General features: G+C 44.3%; 1 protein-coding gene across 4 annotated transcripts; it reads right to left on the bottom strand.

The window, feature by feature from the left end:
- Nucleotides 1-1,537: 1,537 nt before the first annotated feature.
- Nucleotides 1,538-21,188, bottom strand: LOC134487255 (dnaJ homolog subfamily B member 2-like). Of its 4 annotated transcripts, none has more exons than XM_063288940.1 (12): nt 21,045-21,188; nt 19,387-19,455; nt 13,617-13,708; nt 12,490-12,599; nt 11,393-11,446; nt 9,974-10,090; nt 9,138-9,221; nt 8,692-8,797; nt 6,824-6,894; nt 5,624-5,866; nt 3,891-3,945; nt 1,538-2,502 (listed from the first exon to the last, which is right to left on the bottom strand). In XM_063288940.1, exons 3-11 carry the CDS (start codon nt 13,679-13,681, stop codon nt 3,917-3,919), a joined length of 879 nt encoding a protein of 292 aa, XP_063145010.1. In that variant the 5' UTR covers nt 13,682-13,708; nt 19,387-19,455; nt 21,045-21,188; the 3' UTR covers nt 1,538-2,502; nt 3,891-3,916. The 4 variants fall into 4 exon arrangements, with proteins under 4 accessions (XP_063145010.1, XP_063145013.1, XP_063145011.1 ...); XM_063288943.1 differs by having other exon boundaries at nt 8,692-8,770; XM_063288941.1 differs by having other exon boundaries at nt 21,050-21,187.
- Between the last annotated feature and the right edge of the window lie 596 nt (nt 21,189-21,784).

Below are 21,784 nucleotides of genomic sequence, written 5' to 3'. Positions count from 1 at the left end.
CATTCGTTCAGCAACTGTTCGAAATTACAGCACGCTGAATGGACTTATGACTGGTCCCCAAAGTTACAGCCATTGCAGCACCTCCTGCAGTCACATGATCAAAATTCAGGTGCTTGGCAGCCCACCCGCACTAGCACAGAGGCGCTTCAACTCCCCACACACATGCCTCTCTCACCCCCATCCTGCACTCTCAGCCCCAGCCACCCCCAGCTGACCTTTATCACCTTCCCACTGCTGACCACGCATGCCCAGCCTTGCTTTTCGCAAGGCGGCTGCTGGCCACATGAAGCTTTCTTCCCAAGGTCGCGCATACTGGTTTCCTCAGAAGACCTGGGGAAGATGGCTTCATGTGGCCAGCAGCTGCCTTGTGAATGGCCAGGCCAAGTGCACCTCATCAACAGCAGGAGCAAGATGACAGCAAAGGTCAGCTGGGGTGGTGAAGTGCTGGAATGGCTGGGACTTCCCAGGGCATTGCAATTTTGCACAGTGCTGCTGGGGCTTTCTGGGATGCTGCAGCTTGGCGCTGCACTACCAGGCTGGGGCAGCTGAGGCTTCAAGGGGCAGCTGTGGCTTTGTGCTGCAGCTCAGGGGTTTCTTGAAGCCCCTGAGCAACAGCGTGTCAAGAAGCCCCAGAGCCGCATGGTTCTGGGGCTGCTTGCTGCCCCGCAAGGCAGGGTGCAGGGCAGCCAAAAGGGCAGAGATGGGGGGAGAGGCGGGTGGGGGAGTTGGAGGCACCTTACGGAGGCTCGGGGCTGGGAGGGACCAAGCCCAGAATGGCTTGGATTGGGATGGGTCCTTGGCTAGCAACCAGTGGAATTCGCTTAATGACGGTGATGGGGAGTGTCAGGATTGCTGTCGCTAAGCAATGCAGTCACATGACATTGTGCTTTATGACCACATTGCTAGTGATGGAAATTCCAGTCCCAATTCTGGTCAAGGACAACCTGTAGGTGATTTGGCTCTGGCCCTTGAGTCACCAGGCTTTCTATGACCCATCAGAGCCCTTCTGCCATAGTCAGCTCTGGGTGGATGCCTTTCAAGGATACTACTTGGTTTTCCAAACACTCTGGATCACACCAGTTGAAGTGATTTTAAAAAAATCATATGTCTAAGCTCTTTAATAGACTTTAACACATTCCACATATTTTCATAAGGCAGTTCCTCTAGCTAGTTAATTCTATTCTGCAACCATGAAGCTGTAAGTAGCTCTCGGTAAGATTTATCTAAAGATAAGAGTATAGGAGCCAGTAACCCTAAACACCATGGAAACAATCTTTTAAAATATCCAACCCAGGCTTGCTTTTCAGAGGATAATAAATTAGAGGAGGTAAAAAAGAACAGCCTCAATACCACTGCAATTTGGTGAAATGCAATGCCCTTTCTGTGTGGAAGCAGGCAGGCATGCGCAGGCTATGATTTCTGCCAAATGGGAGAATTTGTTCTTTGAACTACCTGTTCTTGACAGCCTTTTTACAGAGTTTGAGAAAGGTCAAAATAATCCCTCCCTAACCTCTTTCCAGACATCTCTGAGACAGCATTAATTGCAAATAAGTTTATTGATAAACGTCTTCCGTTTTATACCAGGCCAGCACTCTGCATTACAAAAGAGACCAGATCCACTCCAAGTTACAGACATGTTGAACAGGTTTGTGTTAACTGTAGCTATTATTTCAAGAAGGGAATTCTGCTGGGGGAGGGGACTGGAGCCACAGACCTAGCCCTCTCCTTGCTACCAAGAGAGTCTGACTTACTCTCTCTGGAGTGACTGGTCTGGAAGAGTCCCTGCTGCTCTGGGGGAGAAACTGATGCCCAGCCCCTGTGTCTAGAGCAGCCTTGCCCATTTGCTGGGACTGCAACTCCCCCAATTCTCCCACAGCATGGCCATCATGCTGGCTAGGAATTCTGGGAGTTCAGTCCAACTGTACATGACTGCAGGTTGAGGAAGGTGCCAAGGCTGCCTTTTGCACAAGGGAGACTGCCCTGGTGCTCTAACAAAACTTTATTCCTTTGTTCCCATCCATACAACTCTCCAAACACATATGGTGTTTGTCTGGAAACCAATATGTCCCTGGTCAGCTGAAGAGGATGCTGCACCCCATGCCTGTAAGGAGCTGCTGGCTTTTTTGACCCACCACTACACCTCTTGACAGACAACTCAAGACTATCCCACTCTTTAGCCAGGCCTCTCTTAAGAGGGCAGTGAGCACCAATGAAGGGGGTTAACAAGTATAAAAGGCCTTGGCTCTAGTGTTAACTCTAGAGCAGCAGGATAGCTACTTCTACAGAAAACAGGCTGTAGCCTGCCTGAACCTCAGGAGCCAGTGAGTGCTACATGCTACACAGCAGAGAGAACGAAGGGAGAAAATAACACACTTGGCACCCGCCAGTCCCCCCCACAGGTTCAGGGAGAGAACAGAAAGTGAAGTCCAGGCTTGAGCAGCCTTCAGCGAGCACGAATGCTGGAGAGGTAATCCCCATGGCTCTTCCAGACTCAGAACACACCTGGGGAAACAAGCAAGGAGACAGAAGGGGCGGGGGGGAGAGAAAAATACAGACACCGAGTGAATTAGACAACAGTGAAAAGTGGGTGGCAGCAAGCAGTGCCTGAGCTGTGACATATTCCCCAAAGAAGGGGAGGGAGGTACTTTAGCATCAAAACAGCTGTTGCAAACCCATGAGATCATGCAAAACCCACTGTGCTTCACCTTTGTGTGGCAAGGAAGGAGTGCACTGGAGCATGCAAAATAAGGAATGTGTACACCAGAAGAGCTAGTATTAATGAGGTACTCGTGGTAAATAACATTCCCAACTCTTCCTACTAATCCTTGTCTATTACTGATTATATTTGTTCTACCAAGACTGTTACAATGAGAGTGGGGGGGTGGGGAGAAGACAACAAGGCCTCTGACTCTCGCAGTTGGCTTTCTCCAAATGAGCAAAATTGTAGGTGCAGTTTACCCAACAAAACAGAAGAAAGAATGTGGGTTAGAGCTGCATTTGTGGAGCAGAGCCTTGTAATAAGCATATCAGTGAAACAGACTCACTCCACCCACCCATAGTTATCTACTGCCTTTGCACAGAGCTTACAGTTTGTCTGTACACACACAAAAACCCTCCTGTTTACTCACTACTCATCTCAAGCTTTTTTCCCCCATCTTGGCTATATAATTTAATGAAAGTCATCGTTCCTGCTATATAAGAGGTGTCAGAAATCTTCCCCAATTTACAGCAAATGTCTTAACATCACTTGCTAGATCCTGATTTACTTTTTGTGCATCGCTGAATGTATCAGAAATGTTTAACGAAATATTTATTTTGCCTTCATTTTGCTCCACTCATACGTTCTAGTCGTATTGTCTGGATTGTGTGAATTGGCCTAACATAGCAAAGGACAGCCTTGGCGAATAGATCCCTCCTAAATATTTGTTCTCTGTCACCACCAACCCTTGCCTCTTTGTCAGAGTCAGAGCAAAGAAGAGGGGAACACATGCATAGGGTATTTGCACAGAGGCAAGCAAGATAAATGGATAAATGAGTCCCATAAATCAGAAGGACCAGGGTTGTGTATATTCTTATATTTTCCCCAAGCAAATATCTGCAACCAGAATAATACAGATAAATGACTCTGCAAATGTTCTTTTTCCTTGCTTTTGAAAAAAGCATTTTTCAAAATCAGCTAGGTTTTTAAAATCATAAACAGGGTTAAGTAAGAAAAGAATGGAAGGAAAGTTCGTAGAGGTCCTGCAACCTGAAATTTTCTTTAAAATTTTGAGAGAAGAGGGACATATGGCCTTTGTGTGTGGTCAAAGCCAAGGGTATTAGAAATATACACAGCCCTGCTGATGAATGCTGTTTCAACCGATCAGGTAAAATGAACATTTGAGGGTTACCTGCAGGGAGGCAGCATGGAGGGGTGTCAGACAGAATATGCCTGTCCTTCGGGGTCTGTGGCATGGGAAGCACAGAAGGGAGGGATGGGCAGGTGAGCAGACAAGCGGCGGCAGCAGCGGCAGAGAAAGAAAGAGGGCACCAACAAGTTACATTCCTACATCAAGCATCCACCGAAGCCTTTTCCAGGTCCTGCCACCAAGGGTAGACAAAAGGAAAGAGAGAGGCAAAGGACTGCAAACCCACCAGATCCCATGCCTTCACCCCACCCCCCTTATGCAGAAGGTGATGGGGGGAGCAGGAAATGGAAGGTTAGAGTACAGGATACCCACAAGCAAGAGTTAGGGTGAGCAGTGGCTAAGCAGTGTCTGTAGGTGAAAATGCCATGCCAATAAAAGGAAAGAAACACAGCTGCCTCAACTACTGGTTTGATCTGAAGGTCACAATTTGAGGAGAAAAGTCATACAAGCAGCGAAATTATCTGATTCCTTGTCCCATGTTTAAATAAGAAGAGATGGGACTGTGACCCGCAATGGGAGATACCAGCAACCTGAATGGAACTGCAAGAACAATGTCTTGCCTTGGCTCCCTCCCCGCTGCCTCTTTCCTGTTGTCCACAAACTGTATTCACAAACTGGGCTATTGGGAGACTGTGCAAACGGCCAACAGAAAACGTCTGTTCCGATTTTATAACTTCCTTGATGGCCTTTGAAGCAAAATTCTGTTGAGTTTCCACCTCCTGTACACTGTACTTTACAACTCTGTCTGCACAATACACTTAACGTGACGACAAATTTAATCCATTTTCAGGATTCACGCAATGAACTGGGGAAATGGGCTGGGTTCACACACGATGCACTAAAGAAACTACAATTAGAACTAATCAAGTCTACCATGTGCTGCTGCAGCCACTAGGTCCTTAACTGATCTGGTTAAGCATTTTGTGCAAACACAACCAAACAGTTATTAGTTAAGGAAGGCACAGTATTGATAGTAGGGGTGAGGGGAAGGTGGCAGGAAAAGGCCCCAACTCCTAAGTATGCCCTAGAATCCTCCTCATTTAGGATGGATCCCCACTGAGTCACTCCCACCAAATTTACAAAACCCTGGGGCAGAAACATCACATTTTCTTCTCATGTTGCCCAAGGCTCAACTATAACAGTAATCAAGCAGCCGCCGCCAATAACAATGCCCCAGGATAAATCTCTCTGGTACAGCAGAACAGCAGGGCCACACAATCAGACCATGCAGTTAAGCCATGCGCTAAAACAGCACAGTAGAGGGTGCAACCTGAATTTGCATAAGGAACCAGGGCTCTATAGTCCAGGAGCTGCCTGGGCGATCCCCCTCCATGCCAAATTACACATACCAAGTTACAGAATCTGCTCCTGCCCTTTACTCAGCGGTACCAGCTCTGTGACTGGATGGGCCTGCAGGCTATCCTGTTAGCAACAAATCAAAGCCATCCTCAAGAACCCACCCACACCTCCATTGGCCAAGGTCCTGAGAGTACCAGCCAATGAAATGCAGTCTTGGTGGGCTCACAGGAGGCGGCACTGTGTGTCCTTCTTCTTCTTGGGTGAAGGGTCTCTGGTTTTGCCCCTTCCCCGTCCATCCCCTCCCACAGACCCTGCGGGGCTTTTGGACGGGCCACCCTCCTGGCTGTCTGTGACAGGACTCCCTTGTGGCAACTGTGACTTTCCTCTGGATTGCTTTTTCATGGGGCTTCTCGCACCTGCTCTGTGCTGGCCCTTGGCCTCCATCTCAGACAAGCTGTAGGCCATAGCCAGCTGCAGATCCTCATCATCCTCATCGCTGTCCGTGTACAAGATCACAGGGGAGGAGCTCGGGGATGGGCGCTTGGGCGGTGGGCGTTGAGATGGTGTCAGTGGAGGAGATGCTGACGGCCTGTGGTTCTGTAGCGCTTGCTGCTCACGCCGGCTCAGCTCCAAGCCTAGTGCCAAGTCATCTGGAATCCCTGCAAGGGAGATGTTTCAGCCGACAGTTGGAGAAGCCACCCTCCAGGATCCCTTCCCCCCATGTATGACTACATGAATGTGCCCACCTTGACAAAGTATTGCCCAGAAAGGCCAGGAACCTAGGAAAGCTTTGCTGGATTACAATGCCTGAAATTCCCCAGCAAATATAACTATGTGAGGTGCTGGAAGATGACATTCAATCTGTCAGAAAGGCCCCAGACTTGGGCAGTAGGCAGGCTTGGATTATATGATCTACAGAATCAGAAGCAGCAGCAGCTACTGCTGCTGCATGGGTGGTTAACCAGGTAGTTTCCCCAGCATGTGTGAGCACACACCCCAAATTCAGAGGCAAAAATGATACTGGGGTTAAATAAGGGACAGAACAGGCACATTTAACATAAAGCTTAATGCATGCCTTTTGCTCCATACACTTACCCTAAAAGAACAACTCCAGTCCTGCTCACTTTGGTGATAGCATGTCATCAGATACAACCCCATTAGCCTTTCACAGCGCATTAAAGACTTGGCTGTTCCCCCAGGCATTTGGGCCAGGAGGTTAAGTTTGCTCTGCGGGCTGATATCTATCTATCTATCTATCTATCTATCTATCTATCTATCTATCTATCAATCAATCAATCAATCAATCAATCATATTTTTATCACCGCCCATCTCCCCCACATGGGGGACCCTGGGCGGTTCACAATAAAGTGATATAGTTTTACTGTAAGTTGAAACTGTTGGAACTGTTGCTTGCAACCCCAGACATTTATTATTGGGATTGTTTTGTTTTAACTTTGTATGCCACCCAGAGTCATGCTGTGAAATGGGTAGCTATATAAATTGTTTAAATCAATCAATCAGTCAATCCCCTGTAGCCCCTGGAGGTCAGAAATATTATGCACTTCCATAAAGAAGTTCTTGATACTCAGAGTTCTCTTCCTCTATAGCTGCTCACCATTAATCTGGATGGATTTCAGCTCCCCATCTTCTTCCACTTCTACCCTCTCTTGTCCATTTTCAATGATTCTAGAAAATAGGAGAGAGACTATAAAGTGAAGTTATTTCATGAAGACATACATCAACCAGCTTTGAGCCATGTTGGGTCTATGTAATAAATAAAATAAACTCAGCATGGCTCAAAGCTGGTTGATGGGCTGTCTTCATTAAGTAACTTCACTTTTAATGAATAAACTCTAGTAATAAAGTTAAATGAAACACATCTCTGTGCTGCTGCAATCAAATGGACTCTCAGCAGCTTACACAGAAAAAAACATACAATCTATCCAATACAAAAATAAAAACACAACAGCAGACCTGGGAAACAGATCTTGATATTCCAATCACCCAAGGAGATTACTCCTCCCTGCTGCTCAAATTAGAGAAGCAACTTTAAACCTATAACACCAGTAGCACAACACACCATTAAAATCCTACCATATTCTAAAACTCCTGATTGCTGGTTAAAAATGTGACCAACCTCAAAAATGCACAGCATTGGAAAACAGTTTCTTTGTTGCTTTGTAAAGCTGGCTAATAGGGTCAATTATCTTAACTGAAAAACTTACTCAAGTTTTTGTAATCCTACCTTCTGCTCTGTGATGTGATGAGACCATACAGCTGTTATTAAAAAGAAAAAAATAAAGGGCATAACTGAAGCCCTGAGAAGAGCTGGACTGGGCAAAAACCTTCTGGCCCCAGCTGTCACGTCAGCATCCAGGAGCACACCCAAACTGTAAATATAATTTTTTCAAGAGCAATTGCAGCCCAATACAGAATGATATTGCCAGGCACAATGTGGAAAAAGTCATAACACTTCACCTTTGTATTAGAGGCATGCAGTACTCAGATCTAAAGCAGGACAAGGGTCTCAGCTCAAATGCATTTCTTCCTGAGCCCATGCAGATGCGTTTTGAGCGTGGCTCCTTTATGGAGCAACACGCAGTACAGGTGTGGGCCCACAATACATCCAAGCATTCTTGTCATTTTGGTTTTGAATGCTGCACACCTCTAAGTATACGTTATATATACTGTAAATTGATGCACATAAGAAAGAAGCTATGCACAAGTCAGACCCCCACTGTTTTGCTTGTCTCCCCCTTCCCTCCACTCCATAAGGCTTAACATCCAAAATATTGAAAAGTTTGAACACAAAAGACCATGAGACAGTAAAAGAGTTAGATATTTGCAGGACAGGTCTTGATCAAGGCAAGTGTCACACACCATCTCTGAAATACAGCTATATCCCAAGATCCAACCATTTTGGGCTAGATGGCCATTGGTTCAAGTCAATAAAAATACTGACAATATGACCTGATTACACATTGCACTAAGCCATAGTTTATTTAATCATGACTCACAATGTAAACTATGATTGGCTAAGTGCACAAAGCACCCTAAACCCTAAATCTAAATTGTTGGGGGCCCAAACAAAACAAGCCACATTATGTCTTAGCGGAATGGGTGAACAAGTCTGTATCTCCCTGCAGGTTTTCTTATACTGGATGAGCAGTAAGTCTCCACTACGGAAAAGGGATGAGCTACATAATGTGAGGCTCTAGAAGAGGAAAACTCCTATACGGATACAGAACAGTAAAAAGAAGCAGAGATGGGTAGGCTCCAGGAACGTAATGGGAGCAATGGGCCTGAACACCCTGAAGAGGATCCCAAATCTGTTTTACAAGACCGGAAGATGGCAGAAAGGTAAACAAAGAACAAACCAGATTAAAACACCCACCAACCTCTAGGACACAATGAGATTCACTGTCCAGAGTGGGTGGCCTACCAATGTGACAAATAAATAAAGAAATGGCAAGTTAAACTTACCTCTTGGTAGTGATGCGCTTGCCATTGATGAATCTTGTAGAAGTGGAAACAGAGCGGAAGCCCATTCCTGCATTAAGCCCTGGGCCAAGAGAAGATGAGAAGAACTCTACAAGAGAGAGCATCAGAATAATTTGCAAGGGGTGGTACAGCTGTCACTGGGACCAGGGAAAATGGAGTACCCCAGCAAGGGAACTGATACATGATATACAAAGCTTTCTTTTGAGATTCCATGGTAGGCATACAGCAGTATTTCTCAACCTTGGCAGCTTGAAGATGTGTGGACTTCAATTCCCAGAATTCCCCAGCCAGCCAAGGTTGAGAAACACTAGCTACAGGAAGGCTGAGGCTATTACAGAGACAAATGGGGCTTAGACCATTAAGTGACAACTGGAGAACCCAATGAGGTGGAAAGGGGGAAGAAGCTATTCCAGCTCTTCCTTTCTTGCCTGATGATGCAGGAAAAGGGGAGAAGAAAGGCCCTGCTGCAGGATGCCGGGGTACAGGTCCACGTATGTCTGCAAAGGGATCATCTGGAATGAAACAAAGAGGTGGAATCATCCATAGGTAAAGGTAAAGGTTTCCCTTGACATTAAGTGCAGTTGTGTCCGACTCTAGGGGGCGGTGCTCATCATTTCAAGCCAAAGAGCCGGCGTTTGTCTGTAGACCCTTCCGTGGTCATGTGGCCGGCATGACTAAACGGAACGCCGTTACCTGCCCGCCAAAGCGGTACCTATTAATCTACTCACATTTTGCATGTTTTCGAACTGCTAGGTTGACAGGAGCTGGGACTAGCAACGGGAGCTCACCCCGCCACACGGATTTGAACCGCCGACCTTCCGATCAGCAAGCTCAGCAGCTCAGCGGTTTAACCCGCAGCGCTACCGCGTCCCATTATGGAATCATCCATAGCTCCCAGGATATTCCACAACACAGCAGCCTCCTCAACCTGTACACAACTCTACCCTCTGTTTCCTGGAATTAACTGCTTAGCCCTTTGCTTTATGGGAGCTGAGCTGAGTGAGAAAATTCTTCCACACTATAGGAGAAAGTAATCTATTTAATAGTGATCCAAGAAGGAAAACAAGCAAAGTATTCTCAATGCTCTTGGTCCAATCCAATCAATTTCTTTTTCCTTTCTTGCTACAGTCCCTTGTTTTCTTTCAGAACCGGCTACTTGCCCTCTCAACCATACAGTCAAGAGAAAATTAAATAGGAGCCTTTTTCTCTCTCATTCTTCTCCAGGAAAAAAAATACTAGCTTGAAAATTACAAATAGCACTTACCAAAAAAGTCAGCAAATGGATCTCGCCCTCCAAAGAACTCCCGGAAGACATCATGGGCGCTCCGGAAAGTGAAAGTGAATTCTGGTCCCGGATGAGCCCTGGGACCACCAGAACCAGCTGGGAAAAATGAAAGCCGAAAACAGTATTAATATGTCTGCTTACAAAACAAAAAGAATATGACAAAGCTGCAATATTTATCTTTTTTTTATAGTGAAGCTTTATTAAATTTTTCAACAAATACATAAAAACTACAATAAATGAAATACAGTATACTACAAGAAAAAAAGAACTGAAAAATGTGAAAATGCAAAGAAGACTACTACATACTATATAACACATATTGACTTCCAACTTTCTACAGCAAAGATATAAATAAGTCAGTATCAATCTCCTACTCTAGTTCAAACTGGAATAAACATTACTCCTATAAAGCATTTCCATTCTCAGTATAACATTTCCTCTAAAACACTATTTTTCCCTCGAAATGGATATATAAAAAAAGCATTTTTATAACATTTTTTTTGCCCTTAATAGACTTAAGGGAAAGCTGCAATATTTACCAAGGCAGAGATGCTGAAGTATTAGAAAACTAAGATCATTAGTTCTGGCCCACATGTTTGCCAGCAGTGGATTGCAGCCTGCCATTTTTGCAGGTCCAGGCAAATAGCCTGTGAAAACACTGACTTGTAGCTGGTAGGTCAAGAACAAGGCAAAAACCTAGTGTTGGACAAATCCATTTTACACAAAATGGAGAGCTAATAACCCACAGCAACCACTTGGGCACAATGAGATTTTAGTTAGCCAACCTTTCCAAAGTTGGACTGCACAAAAGCTGCTTCAGTTTTGTCCCAGCAGCCAAACAAGACCTCTGTCATGTTCTCCTCCCAAGCTCAGACTCAGACATGGCTTGAGAAAATTGTTCTCTACCCTGCTAGGTCCATGCAGAACAGCTATGCAAGGTATTTGAAAGGTGTGCTTTGCAAACGAAGCACTCTTCTTTGAAGTGGTAGAGCATCTTCATCCACTAGAAGGCTCAGTGCAGCTGCTCTGAAGGTTTTCCCGGGTTGCCTCCACATGTGTGTGCATGAATAGCTGTTTGCCATATGTGTATTGTCTGTGTATGCATACGTTTGGATGGAACAGCCATTTCGGAATGGTCAGAACAGCATTTGGACACTTTTAACAAGCTCCAAACAACCCATTTCAAACTTAAAACAGGATGTTTTGAGTTCCAAAGATTCTGGACTTGAAAGATTTTGCACACCACTAGAGGCTCATGACTTTCTTACTTCAACTTTTGTTGAACTCTCATCCTATCAGTCCCCACCCTTCTTGGCAGTACAGGTTACTATGTTTTTTTTAATCAGCCAGGCTTTGATGCACCCATTTGCCTTAGCCCAACACAACCCCAGTCCTTACCTGCACCCATGAGCCCCTCTTTGCCATACCGGTCGTAGACTTCGCGCTTGCTCTCTGAAAGAAGAAACCATGTGAGTTAACAATTACCCCTGTAGAAGGCTATGGAGCTGGGTCAAGGGCCTCTTCCCTTAACATGAGCATTAGTCAAACATACCAATTTCAACACATGGAATATTATGGAGAATAAACTGGTCTGAGCTGTTGCCAAAGCCAAGATATTCATTCAAGAAATAGTAGGAAGCCAAGTTGTCTTAAGTCTTTTCACATAGTGCTCAGAGAATTTCTGCTACCTTAATATTTACATCAAACCCTGGAAAAAGCCAGCATAGTTAGGACCGTAGTGCAGGTGAGAAATGAAACTGAAAGAAGTTGGTCAAATGGAGCTTTAAACTTAAAAGAGCTCCATTAAAAAAAAAGTCCACATTTGTTCAGACAACTTGCCCCCAAGTCAAAGGTCTTCCTGAAGATGAACACACTTAAAACTGAAAGACTAAAACAAATACCTGGACCAAGGTCCCTGAACTCAAGTAAGCCTCCTTAAGAGCTTGCTTAGGCATTTGCAGATGCCGGCTCACAAGTTATCTTAAATCAGCACTTGTATTTTTAAACAGGAAGTAACTAACCACAAAAACTGACTAGCACCAACCTCCACTTTATTGTTCTGCTTATCTCACTATTAAGTAGAAAATCTAACTCATGTTACAATTGGCATTTGACATCATTACTGGTCAGCATTTATTATATGGCTACATAAAGGTTGTTTGTACAGAACCTTGTGGTCTGTCCCCAGTGCTGTTCAAATAAACTTGGCTCAAGCAGATTGTGTGGTCTCCACTTGTAAATTGGGTCATGGGGGATCTTTCTCCTTCAAAACCTCCATGCACTTGTTTCTTTCATTTAATAATGGAGTTCCCAAACCAGATGTGGGAAGAAGCTCTATTAACTTCGAACTTGCTTTTCACTGATAAAATTAAAATTGAGACGCAATCTCCTTCTGCTGCAGAAATGGTCCCACATATCTGGCCAGTATCCTAGATGGCCCAAAGCAGTAAAAATGGCTGAGGAATGAGGGAAAAGAGCAAAAAGTGTTTGCTTACTGTCAGATAGCACCTCATAGGCCTCTGCTATCTCCTTAAACTTCTGCTCAGCATGTTCCTTGTTATCTGGGTTTTTATCCGGGTGCCATTGCAAGGCTTTCTTTCTGTACCTGTTGATAACAACACAGAGGGTAGTATATACCCGTGAGGGACCCCATTCCACGAGACTCAAAAGGCCTTGAAAATCATCCCATCATAGCTGTATCTCTCTGTGACTTCTTCCTGTTAGCAGTCACGGACATTCAACTTGTATGAGAATGACATTCCCTTTAATTGGAGTGAACTGATCCTTGTTTGTTTGAAGCTGATATTGTACAACGGCCCTGCTTCAAACCTGGCATTTTATTGAGGTTGAGAATAAGTCAAATAAAAAATGTCCTCTACTGTAACTCTCCCAAGCTTTATCATGGCTGCTTTCATCTTTTTTCTTGACACAGAAAGGGTCAAGGGAGTGAATAGCTATTAGGGGGTGGATAGCTCCACAGGGCCTTTTGATTGGTAGTGCCATAAGATTCCCATTTGGAAGCATCCTTGGACCCTTACACCCTAGCAATGCAACTAACACAGCTCAGTTCCTCTGTTCATTGGCATTCTTTGGCAGAATCTCTCTTCACTGGCCCTGGGACTTCCTCCCAATCCTTTTCATTCTGGCTAGCTTCCCACTGTCTACTAATCTAGTACAGAAGTCAGCAACCTTTCTGAGTGAGATTTTGCATAGCATTGCTGCATTTTTTAAAAAGGTTATGTGTGTGTACATGTGTGTGTATGGGGAATAAATGTATGTACATAGATTTAAAAGCTAAGGTTTCATGAAATCTCATGTAGGAACACAGAGATCTTACAAAATTTGGCAATCTCACAGGTTTGGGGAAGTTATACAACAGCAGCAATATAGTTTGGGAGATCAATGGATGCCATCTAAGGGGATCATACTGCTATGATTCCAGTGTGAACTTCACTGCTGACACAAGGAATAATCTATTGCTTGGCTATCTTGTGCCTTTATGACCAGATTTTATTAAGGCTGTTCTGGAACACACTCAGTCACTAGGCACAAGGTTACGAAAAGTGTTATCTTGGCACTTGTGTGGATGGCCTCTGGTAGAAATAGAAAGAATGCAACTCACGCCTTTTTAATGTCATCCGGAGAGGCATTGCGGGGCACCCCCAGTGCTTCGTAGTAATCCACCATTGTGTCCACTTATGTCAGATGGGGAAACTGAATTAGGAGACAGAGAATACAAGGCACTTCTTACAGGTTGCAGTAGGCTAACCCAAAGAATAACTTTTATAAATTGCAACAAGCCAAGGAGAATGAGTTATCACATCAGGCTGAGTCTTTCAGAAACACACCAAACCAGTATCTCTGTCTAACATCGTATCACCCAATGTAGCTCACAGTCCTTCTGCACTTCATACAGACTGACTGACAACTGCTCATGTGAGGACCAGAAAGCTATGCAAGAGGGAATTCTGTGAATAACCTAGAAGCAGCATATGGACTTACAACCCATTCTGGCACTGCAGTATTCCTCTCCAACCAATTTATCTCAGAGCTTCTTCACAAGTTAGGAAATAAGTTGGTATTACATATATCTATTACCTTCTTTGTGATCCGTGAAACCCAGATTTTTCTCTTGTGCTCTTATTCCCATTTTAGGTATATATATACACACCACATACAGTTGTATGTAAATGTTTAGGCAGCCCTGATGAAATTGGGTGCTTCAATGAATCCCTAAGTGAACAGAAGCTAATACAACCTCTACATGAAACAAAGACGACATCTTTCTGCAAACATGAATGCATATTTACTATTTATGTGCAGTTGCTTACAGATTCAAATAAGAAAACAGTGAATATGGCTGGTGGAAACATTTGTAACTCCTGCTCTGGCAAAAACAGCTATCAAATGTGTCCTATATACAGCTAAGAGTCCTTCTAGTCTTGCTTTTGGACGTTTTTCCCCACTCTTCATTGCAGAACTTTTCTAGCTCAGAAACAGTCTTAGATCTCCTTGCATACACCACGTGTTTGAGGTTTCCTTACTGATTTTCAGTACAGTAATATTCAAGTCTAGGATTTGTGAAGGCCTTTCCAAAACCTTTATCTTTCTTTCCTGTAAGTATGTTTTTGATTCTTGACTTGCTGAAATATCCAGCCTCAGTTCCTTCAATGACTGGCTAATTTGTTTTCAGTCTCAGTTCAATTTATAAAGTCCTTCAGACAAGAGTATCTAATGGAGCTTCTTTTCCCAGATGTCCCTACCTGAAATCATCTTTGGAAGCCGTGCACCAGGCCCTGCATCACCTATGATGTGACGTAGAGAGTGGTTAGCTGGAAGCAGGCTTTCTCAATGGCAGCCCCCCACTCCATACTGGAATGCTTTCTCTCCTGATCAGTGGCAGTACTGAGATGCAAGGTTGTGTCAACATCAGTGAGATGGAGGACAGGGTGTTACAATGCAAGCTCCTCCCTTTCCTTTTCGTGTGTTGTACCCACTTTCAAATAGGATGGGGCTACTCAATCTGCCATCTCACCCCTCTCAAGAAACCCTGCTGCTAGTGAAGTACGTTGGCCTTCTCAGTGCAGATCTTTCTACAGGTAGTCCTTGCTTAGTGACCAAAATTGGGACCGGCAACTCCATTGCTAAGTGCCATGGTCACTAAGCAGAAAATCACATGACTGTGATGGGCTTACGTCACTTCCCATTTGGTCATTAAGCAAATCACTGTGGTCATTATGTGAAATATCACAGAACTGTGACTTACAATTTTACTTCCATGTTCTCCATTAACTCTGCTTGTCGCAAGCCAGTTGGCACACAAATGACAATCATGTGATCACAGGATGCTGCAATGTTTGTAAATGAGTGCCATTTGCAAAATGCCTGAATGGCAATCACATGACCACAGGATGTCGCAACAGTCGTAAATGCGAGGATTGGTCACAAAGCTGTTTTTTTTTTTACACCATTGCGCTAAACAAGGCAGTTGGTAAGCAAGGATTGCCTATATTCTCCCAGGCATCTTAATCAATTGATATATTAATTTGTGCTACTTAGAAGCACTTTAATTATGCAGTCTGCTTTTATTATTTTATTGTTTTAGTGTATTTTTAATTATTGTGCATTATAATTGTTTATAATTTTATTTGATAACATTAGTGTATTGTAAGTAACTAAGAAAAACAGTTTTCAAGGGGGAAATTCAAATTGTAAATATAAAGGGATTTTTTAAATGATAGTGAATTCTATAGTTTATCCACTATGTGAAAAAAAACATTCAGTCTATCTGTTCCCAGGCTACTACTTCTTTTCTAAAAGTTTTTAGTTTTAGTTTTTTTTCTAAACTAAAAACTTGAGATCTTCCTAAAAAACCTTTATAAATGGAGAATATTAGATTGGGATTTCAAGTAATTGCAAGACTGAACTCTTACACTTCTCTATCATTCTCAACTCTATTCCAACAGGACATAGTACACATCACCTCTTCCTTAACAAACTGGTTCTTAAATACTAAGAACTGCTGCATCCCCAATACTTAACCAACCTAAATGAAATCAGGCAAATATTCTAGTAATCCACTAGAGAGGGCAGGAATCCATTCATTTTAAGTTAGCAATTCAGCACTACCGACTATGCTCTTTAAGCGAGATCTGTCCTACGGATGGCTAGCATTCCCCAACCCAGGAGCAACCAGATGTGGAGGGTCACAACTCTCATGGGTAACAGAAGCTCCAACCTGCCTGATAGACACCAGATGTGTAGAAGATGACACAGGCCAACAGATCAGCTCCAAAGCCATCAAGTAAGCTGGCAGTATTCGGTTATTTTCACAGGAAGCTTTATTTTTAAAAAATCATTCAACCACTTTGCAAATTAAAAATGAAACCCACATATCTGAGAAGTTTATTTCTACATCAATGTGGCTCTTTCATTTCCTTTCACATCAAACAGAACAGCTCAATAGTGAATGACCTGTCACATATGAAATAAGTTGATCAGATACAAGAGGACAGGAATCCTGAAATTTACTAGTTGTGAGGGTGGTGAAATTTGGCAGGTGCAACTTCTCCACTACTACAAAAAAATGTTTGAGTTTTGATCTCTTTTGCCATGATAATACAGAGTACTCTTTGGGGTGGGGGTTCCAACTCAGCCAGTTTTAAAGCAAATATACATGTTTACCCAGAAGACTTACTATGTCAGCAATTATTCTTGGGTAAATAGGGCTGCAGTATAAACTTACCTTTTAACCACCTCACTAAGCTAGGATCCAAACAACTTCAGATTTAACACACACACACACACACTCCTATGAAGAGTTTTTTTTTCCCCAGCCTCCTGATGATGTAGATCTTGTTTATTTGTTAACCTTTAAATCAAAGAGCTACAGTAATGATGCTTTGGATACAGCACAAAGGGAAAGTGTGACCCTTGTAAGTAACTATTTCTCACACAATATCATAAATGAAACCAAACCTGGTCCAACCCCATTCTTATTATCTCCTCTCATGCCATCTGGATCTGACCAGTAAAACAAAAGAACCATGATTTCCTGTAGTGCCAGAAACTACTCTACAAGGGATTAATGGCTTAGGTAGAGGATAACATGGAGCCTCCAATTACAGAGGCCTGAATGTTGCTGCTTTTCCAAAGGAAAAATATACCATTCTGCCCCTGGTTATTTATAATGTGTCAGTTCCTCCTTTTTTTAGGATGGGGTTTTTCCACACTGCAGCCTTCAGGTGCTTGAGTCCTGTGCAGAAACCAGCTGAAGAAACAAACACAACTTTTCAGTTCTTCACTCAGGCTAGAAGGGGAAACTTGGCAGAACTCTTGTCAATTTCAACCAGGTAAAAGAAAAAAAAACACTACTGAACAACCAGTCAGTCTTTTATAGCAGGCAGCCCAGCAGGCAATGGATGTCAAGGTCAGAGGGGTGTGTGTGTCCCACTATAGGGCAGACCAACCAATAGGAATGGAGTGACCTGTGTAGGACAGCAGGAAGCCCAGCAGCTAGACTGGACTGCTGAGCTCGCATCAGCAGAAGGAGGAAACACTACTTCTGATGTGGAGGAAAGATAGTTAGGGGAAGTTGCTTCCCAGCAGGCTAGGGGTAGGCTGAGGGCCCATCACTTGCCTTGCCCTCCTGAAATGATAGGTGGCCTGGCCTTGGGCTGGGGCAAGGAGGAAGTGATCAGCCCTAATTTGCAGAACAAATGGCTCTGACAAACCTGTGCAAATTAATATCCGCAAAATGAAGTATACCACAAAGGTCTTTTGAACGGTTCCTGCTTGGCCTGTATCAGGATCTAAAACTACAGTCTCAGCTCCTATAAAAATGAACGGTGTAACAGTCTTCTCGGATACCACTAGAAGCACTAAAAGTGCCTGTGTTTAGCAGCTGGTCTTGCAGTTTGGCACCTTGAGCCCAATTCAGATGCATAATCAGTTGCTCCTTGACACCCAGCAACATGGGGTTGCTGCTTCTGTTTAGTTCAGCCACTGCCATCTAATATCTGCTCCACAGAATTGCCTCTGCTAAAAAGGGAGTTCCTTTCCAAAAAATAGCTTGTTACGTGAAATTGCAGCCCCACATTCCCCAGTCAAATTCTGCCCTGGGCCTCCGAGATGGGGAATCCCAGATCTCTCTGTGACCCATTCCAACTCAAAGGCAGAACAAAGAAGCACCCAAGATGACCCAATCTCTAGCACTCAAAGGCTGCTATTGGCTCAGATCTTCTGCATTAAGTATCATTAAGTGGTTTAACAATCATTATGTTTTTAAAGGCTCAACAGATGGCATCACCTGGCTGACCTTGGAAGCTAAGCAGGGTTGGGCCTATTTAATACTTGGATAGGAGGCTCCCAGGAAATCCCAGGGCTGCAGGCTAAATTGGGAAGTCAAAACTCCTGAAAGAAAATTACTACATGGATGTGTCCATAAAGTCATGAGAAAAAGACTATACCTAGATCTTTAAGAGATTAGAAGGCTGCAGGAAGAACAAGAACAGCTGCTCTGACAACACTAGGCCAGAAAGTATTTTTTGGAAGAGGATACAAGTAGTCCTTGTTTGGTGACTGCCTCATTTAGCAACTGTTTGCAGTTACAACAGCGATGAAAAAGTACCTTTCGACCAATCCTCGCATTTATGACCATCACAGGTCTGTAAAGCCAAGGAAAGCTGAAGTAAGATCATAAGCACAGTAGCAGTTTCATTGAGCAACTGCTTCACTTAATGACCAAGTTGCTGATCCCAATTGTGGTCACTAAACAAGAACCTGTATTGATCCAGCAATGTTACAGCCTTGTTCTGAAGTTCAGCTCAGTTTACTTTTCCAGCCTCATCATTCAAACTCAAAATCAGAAGTCTGCAAATGAGTTACAGCCTGCAATAAAATCTCATGTAGACACAACTGATTGCTCCTGAGTTCAAAATATATATTCACTTCATACTCCTTGCAGTATAGCCACTAAGACGATCTCCTTGGTTAAAAAAATTTAGAGTTAGCTTCTTTGCATCTTTGTTAATACATCTGACACAAGATATGTTGTTTCCTCTTTGCTCGTATTTCCTTTATGATTACCCATTCTTTCATCAATGTGTCTTCTACAAAATAAGTAAAAACTGGACGGATGGGACAACAAGAGAAAATGTTCCCACCCTACATTTCAGACTATCCCTAGATTTTGCATACTCTTATTTCACTCTGCCTAACAGAATGGTTTAACGCAGATTGTGTTCCAGGACTTTTCTAACTGTCTAGGAAAAAAGGAATGTAACTCTTTTTCTCCGTGACGTATAAAGATGTAGAAGTCTTTTGTTATCTGATGGTGATACTAGTAGGCAATAACCAAACAATCTTTCCCAGAATTTTGCTTCCTTCCTTACCTTCTTGTCTCTACTGTGCTGAGGTAAGAGGCAGAAACAGCTTTGACAACAGAAAGGGGGCTTCCTCCTCTAGAAAGAAGCAGAAACAATCCCATCATTTATTGTTCCTCCAGCATCTCTTTGCACTTTAAATATCTTGATGACACCTCCTCCCCATACACACCAATGGTCCACTCTAATTGAGTTGGAGCTTCAATACTCATGACCAGGATCCTGCAGTGTACAAAGAAATACTACTAGGGTCCTGTCTTGCCTCCTTCCATGGATATTTAAGCTCTAATGAGGCATCTACGTTGCTCTAGGACCAAGGGAATGGTTTTCCAGGCTCAAAGGTGACATCTGGAAATGCTGAACTGTCAGCTTCTCTACCCAAATACAAGTTGCCTTTCCAGAAAGGCATGATAATTATGCCACCTCTTGGTATGTCAATTTTAAAATGTCACTTTTCACCAGTCATCATGATCTAAGCAAATCTTATCAGATTACTTTTCCAGAAATTAAATCCTTCTTCCAATCTCACCAAACCTATGTCCCAAATCATATAAGAATACGGAGTCTTTCCAGTTACTCCCAGTGGAAGGTTGTTTTTTTAATTAACTCTTCATTGCAGAGTGTATATTTTTTAACCCAAATACTCCGCACCAGCTCTATCGTGCTCATGCCAGTTTACAATATGGAGTAGCAACCTGCTGCATTCGGACGGAAAGAGCCGGAACTCCCTGCGCCCTCCTGCAGGGAGTTTGCAGCGTTTTCCCTGATGACAAATGCGTATTTTGCCAAAAGGGAGCTGCGGATCTTGCTTGCTTCGCCCTTTGTTTTGCTTTGCTTCAGCGGACCAAGACACAACATCCGGCCTCGGACACGGATCGCGTTTCAGCTTCTCGAGGGTTCTAATGGATCCCGCCTTTCTTCGCAGGGCCGCAATTTGGGTCTGTGTCACCCGGGGCAAACATGGATTCCACGCATATCTTGGCGCCCCCCCCCCCCAGCGTTCATTTTGGCGGCCCCCCCCAGCATGGCGCCCCCCAATTGCGGCCCTGTTTCTCGGCACCAGCCAGGCTGGGCGCTGCACACCCGGTTTCCGGGCGACAAAGTGAACAACCACCCCGGCATTTACTTTGGGCTGCAAAGGCTTCTTGCCCTTGCATATGCAGATGGACACAAACCCAGGGGCCGTTTCTTCTGGGCCCACAGCCGCCTTCCACCCGCTCAGGATTTTCCCCTTTAGTACGTAGAGGCTGACGCTCCTCATACTCCGTAGTAGTGCACCCGGAATAGTAAACACCCACGGGCGCGCACATCATATGGAGCCGAATTCGAGACACTCCTGACACTATCTTGTTCCGAAAGAGGGGAAGGCGGGGCGTCATCAGTTTAGTCATCCAGAATGGACGATTTTGAGTCACACCGCCAGCAGATTTGCACGGAGCAGCAACTGTTTCTCCGATCTACTGGCTGGTGGCTGTCTCGTAGGAGCCGGGCTGCTGCTCCAATTGCTTTCCTATCTTGGGGAGGGGGAACAGATCTGCATTTCCAAAAGTCTCCATACTGGTAAGGTCCCGAGGGCGCTCTGCCTAACATCACTGTACGGCCAACCGCGCTGGGGAGAGGGAGGCAGCGGATTGTGGGTACTTCACCACCCATCTTTCAGGACGCACCTTACCACTGGAGGAGGCTCCGTCTGGATTCCACCATGGCCACGAGCAGCCCCACGCGCCACAACGCAATTTTTTTCTACGCGCTGGCCTCGGTCTGCTGCTGTCAAGTGCGAGGGAGGCCGGCTCCACCCCGAGTCCGATCGAGGATTGGCGGGGCCCGCCACCAATAGAACACGCAGCCCCATTGTGACGTCAGAGCATTGCCCTTTGAACTGGTGAGGTAAGGCAACCCAACACAGAGAACAGCTGGTTAAAATCCCGCTAGAACTCTCTGGACTAGGCACGCAAAGCCCCACCTGGCGCCTCACGCGGGCATCCCTGCTGCATCACCGTGTCTAAGCATTTGCAGTCGGAAGCCGCGGTGTCTTTGGAAAAAACCCGATTGAAGTGTCTGCGTGCTTGTCAAGATTTGGTTAAGTGCCCCCCTCCAAGCTGATGGAATGCGATCTCGGATCTAGGTTAAAGCTTTTCTTCTGAATTTGCTACCCAGGGTCAAAACTTGTTGGCTGGACTCCATTAATGCGAAGTAGGCATAGGGAGAAGGGTTCAGAGCATGTTTATAGTGCCCCCTACGTTCAAAGAGCCCTGCAAAATCCAACATTCTGAATCAAGAGAATGACATTTTCAAGGCAGTCTGAAAAAGTCCTTACGCTTTTTCGGTAAGCTTTTATCTTAAGAACATCAATAGGGTTGTGTAAAAACAAGGTGAAGAGCTAGTTGCAAAGCATATGAGTACAATA

This window comes from Candoia aspera, chromosome 1 (assembly GCF_035149785.1).
Source record: "Candoia aspera isolate rCanAsp1 chromosome 1, rCanAsp1.hap2, whole genome shotgun sequence".
In the NCBI taxonomy this organism is placed as follows: Eukaryota; Metazoa; Chordata; class Lepidosauria; order Squamata; family Boidae; genus Candoia; species Candoia aspera.
The sequence above is the reverse complement of the archived record's forward strand: the minus strand, read 5'-3'. Positions and strand labels throughout refer to the sequence as shown.

Excerpts from the sequence above, each read along its gene's own strand:
- LOC134487255 (XM_063288940.1), bottom strand. The coding sequence starts at position 13,681 with ATGGTGGATTACTACGAAGCACTGGGGGTGCCCCGCAATGCCTCTCCG. Across the intron at positions 10,091-11,392 it reads AGAGGGGCTCATGGGTGCAG|CTGGTTCTGGTGGTCCCAGG; the intron begins GTAAGGACTGGG and ends CATTTTTCCCAG. Across the intron at positions 8,798-9,137 it reads CCCTTTTCCTGCATCATCAG|AGTTCTTCTCATCTTCTCTT; the intron begins GCAAGAAAGGAA and ends TCTCTCTTGTAG.